Source organism: Rhea pennata, chromosome 17 (assembly GCF_028389875.1).
Source record: "Rhea pennata isolate bPtePen1 chromosome 17, bPtePen1.pri, whole genome shotgun sequence".
NCBI lineage: Eukaryota > Metazoa > Chordata > Aves > Rheiformes > Rheidae > Rhea > Rhea pennata.
The window spans coordinates 10,200,953-10,212,395 of record NC_084679.1 but is presented as its reverse complement, the minus strand read 5'-3'; the positions used below and the strand labels follow the sequence as shown (position 1 = coordinate 10,212,395).

General features: G+C 43.5%; 1 protein-coding gene across 1 annotated transcript; it reads left to right on the top strand.

Moving 5' to 3' along the window:
- The first annotated feature begins 7,007 nt into the window (after positions 1-7,007).
- On the top strand, positions 7,008-11,242 carry SDF2L1 (stromal cell derived factor 2 like 1). The gene is made up of 3 exons (XM_062590109.1): positions 7,008-7,211; positions 8,427-8,623; positions 10,621-11,242. Exons 1-3 carry the CDS (start codon positions 7,043-7,045, stop codon positions 10,897-10,899), a joined length of 645 nt encoding a protein of 214 aa, XP_062446093.1. The 5' UTR covers positions 7,008-7,042; the 3' UTR covers positions 10,900-11,242.
- The last annotated feature ends 201 nt before the right edge of the window (positions 11,243-11,443 follow it).

Here is an 11,443-nt window from a genome sequence, read left to right as displayed (position 1 = left end):
AGCACAGGCTTTTAGGACAGAAGGCAAGAGCAGCTGCAGGGGGAATGGATTGAAAAAAGTTTCAGAAGTTGTTTCTATCGGAATGGACTGACCCACCTCCTGTTTAAGGCATGACTAAGGCAAGGTAATTTGAGCTAACTTAGCTCTCCTTCACTGCAACCACAACCCTTTTCTCAATTCTGGACAGTTCTTAGATTAAAAAAAAAAAAAAAGAGAGAGAGAAAAAGAAAAAAAGAAAAAAGAAACCACAAAGCCTCCAGGATTTCCCTCTTTCTGCATCATTCACTTCCTAAAAGACAGCCAATGTACCCAGTGCCAAAGCAAAGGAGACAATGTGCAGGCACACTCAGAGCAGCAGTGCTCCTCAGCAAAGGGGAACCCATCTGTCTGTGGGGAGAAAGCCAGCACAGCTCTGCAGAGGGAATTTGACCTCTCTCAGACCCAGAGCTGAGATATTAAATGCCTGTACACACGGCCATGAATACTTGTGTAGCCCACAGTTCTCTACATCTGTTTCCTCACAAGAAATCTGGAGTCAATGAATCAAGGTGGGTTACATCGCAGTTAATCTTTGGGATCCACTGATTGCAGCCCATGTAGGAAACTGCTACAAGACTTTCTTTTGCCACAAATGATGCTAGAGGGAATGCCTCTGTCTCCCATCTGAGAGTGCTTTGAAGCAGAAAAAAAATGTTTTCATTTGGCTGAGAAAATTTGCAGGGGACAGCTAAGATTTGGATCATCATCTGTAAAAGCATTTTGGTACTTTAGAGGAAGAAAATAAAACTGGAATGGGTGGTGGCAATGTTCATGGAAGAACTGGTTCCTAGGCTGTGTTCTCCCTTTAGGCTCTGAGACAGGCAAAGTGGAGATCTGAGCTGAATCTAGAGCAGACATGTGCTCCCACTTCCAAAAGCTTAATTCTCCCTGGCAGGTAAATGAATGCTGACCAGAGGAAATGAGCATCACAGTGAGAGATGGAGATAGCCTGCAGCCTCTTTAGTGACTCTTAGTGATCCTTATAGAAAAAATATATGGAATTAAATTCCAAAGAAATTATGCTAATGAAGCACATTTTCAGAGGAAACGAGGCATTTGTGTTCACACTCCTGGTGCTGGTCCAGCAGTCCCCTTCCAGGAATGCTGGCACACCCTGGCCTGGCCCAGCCTGTGTCACAGCAGAAATGGAAGGCCTGCAGCAGACACCTGTGGCAACATCAGCCCTACACCAGAAGGTATGCAAGCACGTCAGGAAGGAGAGGTATCGGAGTCTATCGAATGGATTTAATATTATTATCGAACCCTATCAATCAGTGTGGAATTCAACAGGCATCAATGGTGCTCCATGTTGTCAGGGATTGATGTCAGTATATTCAATGACTACCCAGAGTAAAATCAGAGTGAAAGCAAAAGCAATAGAAGCCTGTTAGGATGAGAAGTATCTACAGGTGTCGACAGGGATTGGTATCATGAGGGTGTGGAATCAAAACATGGGCATGGTGCAGTTTCTAAAGACATTTACATTGCAGAACATACTTATAATACCAGGTTGTACCTGCATTAGTGCAAACAAACCCCTTCTCTTCCTTGCAGGAAGAGAAGAAAGACCAGAGTGAGTAGGTCGGTGGCCCCTGCAATCTTCTCATCCCTTTCCACCTCTTCCACCCACACTAAACCCAACAATGGCTTTCCATCTTTTGTCAGCAGATGACTTCTGCTTCAGAAGCAACTAAGCAGGGGTCACATCTCCCCTGGAGATGTGGAAATATGCATATGGATTCTCGTATCAAAAAAAGAGTTGAAATTCTGGAATATATCTGGTAGGACCAAAGGCTTCCTTGTGTGCCAGATCAATGGAGGCTACACAGTACCGCCATCACCTTCCCTTTCCTCTTTACTGAAGTCATCTGAATTTACAATAGTACAAAATGTGTCAAAATCTGACCAGGTGCATAGTGTTAGCAAGATGGCTGATACAGCTAAAAGGCAAAGTTTGTCATGATAACCTTAATATTAACTTTTCATTAATCACGGTGTACTGTTAGAGTACCAGACTCAAATCATCCTTGAAAAATTTCAGGTAGGTAGGTCTCAGGACTTCAGTAAGACTATAGGCTTATGGATACATGAATGGTGTTTCTTATAAGCGTAGGCCCTAAGTATGCTTTTAGATTAATTCTTTATTCACTGACTCATCTGTTGTTTTATATTATAGCATAGCAGACAGCACAATTCGAGTATTACTTAGAATGTGTACTCATGCACAACTCAACTACCAGCCTTTCTTTACTGATGGTTATTAATTTCACTGCTCATTGATAGTGGATTTTAATCCATTTTCTCTTCTTACTTTTCTTCAGAGGGTTATTTTCTCTCTGCTGTGTTTCCTCCAGACTGTCTAATGCAGAATAAAAATTAATTTATGCTTGATGCTCACTACATTTACATCTCAAGTATTAATAACACATAAACCTTTTATTTTTTTTCCAGTTCTGTTTTGACAAGTGGAAATAGTTTGCACTTCTACTTCCAAGGATCCTCCTTCCTAAAGGGTGAAGGGCTGGAGAGGCAAAAAAGAGCAGTTTGGAGGATACAGGTTTTTTGAAAGTCAAGAGGAGATTGTGTAGTCTCTTGTTAAAAAATGCTTTTTATACAAGTGTAACAGAAAAATCACTTTCAGATAAACCTGGAGTTATGTTTGTTCCTCTCACAAGGGTACACTTTGAGATGATGTTTCTCTTTAAAAAAAATGAAGGACACTGACAAAAGACTTCTATCACAAATTGATTGACTGGAAACCTGAACAGCTCTAAATTTAAAAAGCTTACATCAGAAGTGACAGATGAAAAAAAATGTTCTGATGTTTTGATGTAGTGATGATGTTCTAAACAAAATATGATCACCAGATACAATGAACCAAGAAACCCATTAGGCACAATATCACTCCTCTGCCAGAGAAAACTGAACTGCTGCCTCCAAAATTTTCTGAAAGTCTATCACAAAAGGTAGAGGGCTCCCCAAAGCAAACTGCTGTTCACCTTTTAAGAGAAACAACATTTCTAAAAAATCTAGTACTGCATATGATAGCCAGGTAAAATTATCTGTTTTACCAGACAGGGAAGAAGACAATTCTGTAGGACCTCTGAGGACTCCTTACTGTCGCAAGAGAGTGGCAGCTGAAAGCTGTTATCTTTGTTACTGGACACTGGAAAGATTTCTGTGGAGTCTTATGGGCAGTAATGTTCCTTCTACAAAAGCGCTAGTGTTACCAGTGGGAACATGGAGAGCTCCTCAGACATGTTATCTACCTGTGGAAACTAATCCTGCAGTTCACTTAGAGCAACTGGCATCTTCTCTCAGCACTTGGAAAATTTCATCCAACTAAATTCTGCTGAAGCTCTAAGAGAAGATCCCTCCTTCTCGAAGGATCAGCATCAGTCAGGAGAATAGCCAAAAGATACTTAACAATGTTAGTGAATGTAGATTGCCAGGACACTGAAGAACTTCCAAGAATGTCCTTCCTTCTCCAAAGACTTGAAACAGGATAGCAATCAAAAAGCATCGTTTTCCTCCAGATGTGAAATTCTACAGTTTAAACATGTATATACAGTTTTTGTCAATTGTCTTCTACTTATTTACTCTGCTTATTCTTATATTTTGCTTATATCTATTGAATCAAAAAAATCTTAATAGCTGCTTTTGACTCTCTAATATTAAACAACACAGACTGTGATGAGAAGCCACCTTTTTGTTGTTTCAATTTCTCCTTGGGTGACAGCATTTTACCATTATGACTACTGTTTATTATTTGTATTGTGTCCATGCTTAGAGGTCACAGTTAAGAGAGCTCTGTTAAAAGTCATGTGAATAGGTAAAAATATTTGATGTAGAGTGAAGTTACAATCATCAGTTCACCACTGTGTGGTGAAAGGAGGAGACAAAGAAGTAGAAGGAACCATAGAACGTTTACAGGTGTGATTCTCCACTGTTATTTCCTTGATTTCAGTACAGTTCCTCCTTACTAACACCAGAGAAAGGACCAGATGCAGAGAATGGTCAACAGTAAAGCTGATGTGCATTTAAGGTTCTGGATCAGGCCCTAGTAACATCAGAATTGTCCTGTGTGTTTTGCCTAAGGTTAGTGAGAGTCTGAGAAAAAGAATCCAGGACATGTCACTGCAGAGTTCCCCATAACCAAAGGGAAAGCTTAAGGCCAAAATAAAAATGAGGAAAAGGCTTTTCTATAATACGTTGCTTTCTCTGAAATTTTCCTGTGTCACGTCTCCAATTCTGGATCTCCCACTCCTAAGCTTTACATACAGATAGATTGCTGCTGCCAAATCCAATAAAACCTGTTTTTCAAGGAGGGCTAGGTTATACCAACAGTGCAACTGAGCAGAAATTGTAGGTGCTTTCAGTCCTTGAAAATCCTTTGTGTGCGAAAGGACTCCAGGATTAAGTGATTGAAGGCAGAACATGTTCTAGTTATATCCTACACTCTCTCCTTCTAATGTGCTGTTGGATTATTTTATTCCTGTGCATAAACACGAATCATAATGAAATTCCTATCCAAGAAGCTGTTGTTTCCATTCATTATGTGCCCCCTCATATAACTTTGGAGGCAAGTTTACCTGCAGCTTACAGCAGTCTACTAAAAACAATAGCAGGCCACGTAGCAATGAGGTGGCTGTGAATTGCCGTGGGTGTTTGGCATTGATGCCCTTCTCTACCAACAATAATTCTAACTCAATTATGTTTCTAAAGTACAACTGAAAAGCACTGTAGGGAGCACCACGTAAATGGCACTAAATGCACTGCAAGCAAGTGACTTCTTAGAAAGACAGACAGGTGCCAGCTAAAGCCCCATGTGATTAATTTTCCACAGCTAAAATAGCAGCTACAGACATCTGAGTTTGCCCAGTTTTTAAAAACAGCAGCAAGTGCAAGCTATTGTCTTAGTTACAAGAAGAGTGGTTTCTTAGAATGACATAGAACAGTGTTCAGTTATTAAAGTCTGATCTTTTGCTTCGAGTAGATATTTACACTTCAGGCACTAGAAAATTAACTTACAGTCAACAGAAAAACACACTGAGTCCGTGTGTGCATGTGTGCATGTATGTGACTGAGTTTTGGACTCAGGCTTGTTTTAATGCAGGCCCATGATTTAAGTCCAGAGATGCTTAGAGGTAGGCATAGATACATAAAATGGGTATGATACCACGGTTATTCAAGTGAGTGATATCGTGTGGGTAGTAAAAAGCCTCACAGATTCAAGACTGCTGGAAAAGATAAGAATCAGCTGAGTATCTTATGATGTTTCCACTAGCCAGCAGCAATTTCTAAATTTTCTAAGGGCTTCTAAATCAACCTATAATAGGAAGTGCAGTGTTGCAGTTCTTTGCTGTTGCTCACATAGAATACCACTGTTACAACTACTCAAGTCCCAAGACAGGCGCCCTTCCTACCTGTTTCGTTGCTGCTAGGAAGGTCAAAAGCTTTTGCCCTGTTGAATTATGTTGTATTCCTAAGAGCATTACACCAAACTCACACCAGACTACCCATGATGTAATATATGGGACAATCAAATGAGCAGTTTCAGAGGTAGAGCTAACGGGCCATGTAGGAGATACTGTGCAGTCTTTTGTCTGTGGTTGTCTCTTGTTGATAAAGGACACATTTTTGGGGGGAAAAAAATGTAGTATTTTTCAGTCTTCAGAACTACACAATGAATGAAAGAAGTATGTATATTAATTTATGCAGCTGTCTTTTATACAGAGTGCCAGTGTATACTGTATATCAAGCTTAATAATCTTTTTGTTACAAGAACTTCACAAAAGAAAAGACTGAATCACCGGTGAACCTCGTGCTTTGAAAGCACAGACATTATCATTGCAGCGTACTGATAGCACAGTCACCGTTAGCTCTTTTTGGCGTAGATTATGCCCTATCAAGGGAAGTTCTGATGCCATGCCGACAGGATTGGACCAGTGGTATATTCTCATGAAAGCCAATTCACTACCCTGAGTTTGCTTTGTTTTTCAGCATGTTCTTGCACTAGCATTTTGAATGGTACCAACTGCGCTTTTGAGAGGGAGACCTAAAACGAGGGTAAGCTTACACTTCTTTAAGAGCGGGAGCTGCAGGGAAGAGCAAACCTACTTCAACTAACATCCTGCCTGTTCGCTCTGAGCCAGCAGCGGCCCGAGAGCCGCGGCACAGGCCGATTTACCTGCCAGTACTAATACCAGCTCCCCGAGGCTGCAGCTAAACCATTGCCTGCATGCGGGCTAGTTACCTTAGAGCTGGCTCATGTCTGGCAGTGCTCTCCTTCTAGTGAGGACATCCATTTTCCCCAAGCCCTGACGATAACGCACCGATCAGTGCGCTCTGCAGCACATTTCCTTACGAGACCTATAACAACTAGTCAGAACAGCCCAGCTTCTCTTCTTACAGCTCCAGACTGGGTGTCAAACGAGAACTGCCGTAACAGACCTGGCCTCCGAAATAAACCCGGCTTCGGCAAGAGAACACTCGCAGCGAGAGGGAGGAGCGATCCCACCAGCACCGCTCCAGGGGCGCCGGCAGCCAGGCTGCTGCCCCGGGGTAAGGGTGCTCCGGCTGTGCGCAAAGGCGGCAGGGGGAACCACGGCCCGGCCCGGCCCGGCCCGGCCCGGCCCGGCCGCGGCGGCAGCGGGGCCGGGCCCGGGCCTAGGAGGGCCCCGACCCGCGGCCTGCCCGGGGCCGCTGAGGAAAGACGGCCTCCGTCCGCATCGGCCTCCCTCCCGGGGAGGTGCCACGCCGCTTGTTCTCATTGGCCACCTCTTATCCCTCGGCCCAATGAGCTCCTCCCGCCGGGGGTCTCCCGGTGGTGAGGTCACTAGGCCATAGCCCAATGCGCGAGGGAACTCGAGCAGAGGGCGGGCGGGGATTGGCCGGCCGAGGTGCTGGCACTGTGCGATTGGCTGGCGTTGCGGAGGGGGGTGGAAGCGGGCTCCGCTGCGAGGGGCCGAAGGGGCGGCGGTGCCGGCCGGCCTGCGGAGCGATGCGGGGCGGCTGCCGCCTCTTCCCGCTGCTGCTGCTGGCGCTGCTGCGCGGGCCGTGTCGCGGCAAGGAGCCCGCGCCGGGCGCTGTTACCTGCGGCTCGGTGCTGAAGCTGCTCAACACCCGGCACAGCGTGCGGCTCCACTCGCACGAGGTCAAGTACGGCTCCGGTGAGCAGGGCCGGGGCGGGAGCGCCGCGCTGAGGGGGCTGGGGGCAAGGAAATGTTGGGAGGCCGGCAGGGAAAGGGCGGGGGACCTGGGAAATGGTGAGGGGACAGATGGTGAAGGGGTCTGCGAAATGGCGGGGGGCGGCGGTAGGGGGGGGCTGCGAAATGGCGGGGCGGCGAGGGGGCTGCGAAATGGCGGGGGGTGGCGGTGAGGGGGGATGCGAGATGGTGGGGACTGTGGGGGGGCTGCGAAATGGCGGGGGGCGGCGGTGAGGGGAGGTGCGAGATGGTGGGGACGGTGGGGGGGGCTGCGAAATGGCGGGGGGCGGCGGTGAGGGGGGGATGCGAGATGGTGGGGACGGTGGGGGGGCTGCGAAATGGCGGGGGGCGGCGGTGAGGGGGGATGCGAAATGGCGGGGGGCGGCGGTGAGGGGAGGTGCGAGATGGTGGGGACGGTGGGGGGGCTGCGAAATGACGGGGGACACGGGGAAGGAGAAAGAGGAGTTTCCCGGGCCTGTGCCCCTGGCGTGGGGGGAGCAGCAGGCCAGCGGGGGGGTTGTGGGGTGCGCTTGGATGACTGACAGGCCTGAAAGGCGCAGAGAGAAGGGCGCTGAGGCCCAGCGTGTGGGAAGGGGCTGCAACAGGACTCCACTGTGGATGATAGGAGTGCTCTGCCCTCACCACTGAGGTGACCCCTGGTTTGTGTAGGTGGCCTCTGCAGTCCCATCTCAGCCTCTGTTCTGGAAGAGGTGAGGCTGCTGAAGGCCTTGTTTGAGTGCATGAAACTATCATTTTTGAAAAGGAAGGGATAATGTGAATAGTATTTCATGGGTCAGAACTTTCTCATGTGTTCACCATGAACTTTGACAGTTTGCATCTGCTAACACATGCTATGTTTAAGTTCTTCAATCTGAAGTCATTTGATACCTGCATTCCCATTGCAGTCGGTGTGTGGACTGTGAGAACTAAGCATGTCTAAGCATGAAGGCATGAGAACATTAAGGCAGATTTCTTTAGATATTCATGCATTAACTTTTTTTTCCATTTTATCAGTTCAGTTTGTTTGTTAGATTGCAGCATAAATAAGGGTATAGAACTAGAGGCTGTATAAAACAGGACATCTGTTGAGACCGAAATACTCTTTTGTTATGTGTTTCAGAAATTTTTGAACTTGGAAAAGTGGGTTAATCCTCCTACTATTTAATTCTATTCAAACAGGAAGTGGACAACAGTCAGTTACAGGAGTTGAAGCTTCAGATGATGCGAACAGTTACTGGCGGATACGTGGGAAAAGTGATGACAGCTGCCAGCGAGGAACACCGGTGAAATGTGGGCAAGCTATACGACTTACCCATGTTAACACAGGAAAAAATTTACACACTCATCACTTCCCATCACCACTCTCCAATAACCAAGTGAGTTCTAATTGTTAAGCTTTGTATAAATTGTGCATGATATTAACAGTACTTCTCTCCAATTTTTCATGTTTTTGAAGAATCAGGCTTGGGTATCAGCTGCCAAAAATAGTGTGTCTACGCATATCCCAGGTGCATCTTGGAATAACGTTTTTAAGTTCTTGACTGAGGAACATGTACCAGTGTAACTATTTTGCAGTAGTTTTAACTATAATCTACACTGGTTTCTGTATACTGCACCATTGCTAGTGGGAAGACTGTTCTGATATGTTTAATACTTTCAAGGTGTAAGAGACTGGGTACGTTTTGAAGTTTGCTCTAATCATGAAGTTTGCTCTAGAGCCAGGCAACGGATTATGTATTGTGATACTAGGCATTCCTATATCCCAGTCTCTTGGTGATCCAATCTACTAGTCTCAGTGTGCCTCTCCTTATCCTTATTTTAGCTCCCTGTCCTGATTTATCTGTCCTGCTTCCACAGAAAAATAAATCTGCTCTCACAATCATATACATTTGCCATTTTGTAATTTCATAGAACGGTGATTCTGACTGTAACTAGGTCCCAGCCTTATTCTTAAACAAATGCTTGTCCAAGATTGAAAATCTCTTAAAATAAATAATCTGAATTTGTTGGAAGTTTTTAATTGATAATCATTTTAGTCTTCCTTCAGGCTGTGTAGATAGGTCATTCGATTCTGAGTCAGAAGACTTGAGTCTTTGTGAAAAAGGTTTATCTTTTACTGTGTGTAAAATGGCTGAAACAATACAGTCCAATTCTGTTTAGGATATCTAGGTTATATTGTGATTAAAAGAAGATAGATGATTAAAAAGTAGCATTTCAGAAAATTAATATTTAAAGAATAGGACTCTTTAAAACATTCCACCAATTCTGATTTGTCAGTTTAGACAATTCATATGAGATTGTTATTGATGTAAAAATACTCACTAATAATTACTCTTTGTTTTTGCTATGTGTTTGCATAGTACGTGGGCGAGAGAAGAGTTTGGGTGACTTCCCAGAGGTTGAAAGGACTCTGACTTATGACCTTATTGAAATATGAGGTGGTTCTGAACACAAACTTCTATTTCATATTCTTAGCAAAGTAGTTTGATCTTTTAATTAGTATGTTGTCTGTAACACTTTTTGGACTATGGAAATTAAAAGTAACTTGGCCCTAATTCTTTAGGTTGCTAGGTACAAACTATTTCAGTTCTATTTTCAAATTGTCGATCACTACTGGTCATCAGATTATTAATAATTAAAGGCTATACTGAATCCTAAGCAGTTGGAGCTGAGCCTAGCAGATTTCTTCAGATGCCTGGAGTTTTTTGGTTTTGTGGGGTTTTTTTGTTGTTTTGTTTTGTTTTTTTTTTCTGTGCATAGTGAAATCTAATCTCTGATTTTTGTTTTAGCAGGAATTTATTTGCTTTAGTGAAACTTTCTTTTAAGTATAAATGAGCTATCTGTTTGAAGTAAGACTGCAAAAAAAAAGTTGATAACCCAATTGAAAGCTCAGTATAATTAAGTAAAAAAGGAATGTGATTATTTATAAGTTAAGCTGTTGGGACTTTGGGGTAAAAACACATTATACTGAGAAAATATTGCAATGATGACTATGATGTTAGTCATACTACAATATAAAATGTCTATAGTTAAAAGTTTTATCTAGGGGGCAGACTGAAAGCTGCATCAGCATTACTTTTGTTTGTTTTGATTTTTTTCATTGAAGAGTTGTTCTGATCCCCATGCTCACAGGCTCTCTTTTATTTAATCTGTAATACATGTTGGGGTTTGTTGGCACTTTGTGTTCAGACTAAGGGGAATAAGTTGCTGCTTCTGAATTTGACAACTGCATACAAAGCAGTGTGACAGCACTTTTTGTTTCTTCTCCCTTCTTCCATTTAAACTTTCTATTGACTTTATGATTGATTTTTTTGTGTGTGCATTGGAGGTTTTTCCTTACATTTTCACTTCAGGAAGTTTGTGTCTCTAACAGGAAGTAAGTGCCTTCGGTGATGATGGTGAAGGAGATGACCTGGATATATGGATTGTGCAATGCAGTGGGACACACTGGGAGCGGGATGATGCAGTGCGTTTCAAGCACGTAGGAACTGATGTGTTCCTTTCAATAACCGGGGAACAGTATGGCCATCCAATTAGAGGCCAACGGGAAGTTCATGGCATGCCTACTGCTAATCATCACAACTATTGGAAAGCAATGGAAGGAGTTTTCATCAAACCCAGTATGGACACTGCAAAACATGATGAGCTCTGAACTGATCAGAGGATCCAAATTGTTTCTGTTTACTCCAGATGCTAATCCTTGGTCTCTTACAAGTCCTGCCTTGCCTAAGTGACTGACTTTCTGTATTACTGAAGGGCATTAGTTCATTCTAGGAATGCAGCACTTTTGTGGGAAATGGCATCTGCCAGGATTAGATACTGAAAGTTGGCAAAATCTTTTCTGAATTTTTGAGTTTAATTGGTGAAAGTTCATGTCTGTTGGTTTTCACTGTAATTGTTTTGCTTGTCACTTTTTCTCAAATTGAAAGGAAATGGAAAAGCTGAAGTAATGGATTTCTATACTCACAAGTAAAATAAAAATTTGTGTTTTGTTACCTTTTTTCAGTTATAATTAAACATTGGGAAACTTATCTCTGCTTCTTAGTGAGAGAGTAATACTAATGAGGAGATGGAGTAAGCCTAGGAAGGGGAAAATAGTTCTCAAATAGGGTGTCTTTTAAATGGTTTTGAGTCAGCAGTTCAGCCTTTCTGAGAAATAATTTGTGGTCATTTGAAAATCACTTCTGATTTCTTGT

Bases quoted from the DNA above. Each gene is read 5' to 3' on its own strand.
- SDF2L1 (XM_062590109.1), top strand. From the start codon at position 7,043: ATGCGGGGCGGCTGCCGCCTCTTCCCGCTGCTGCTGCTGGCGCTGCTG. The intron at 7,212-8,426 runs GTGAGCAGGGCC...CTATTCAAACAG, and splicing joins CGAGGTCAAGTACGGCTCCG to GAAGTGGACAACAGTCAGTT. The intron at 8,624-10,620 runs GTGAGTTCTAAT...TGTCTCTAACAG, and splicing joins CACCACTCTCCAATAACCAA to GAAGTAAGTGCCTTCGGTGA.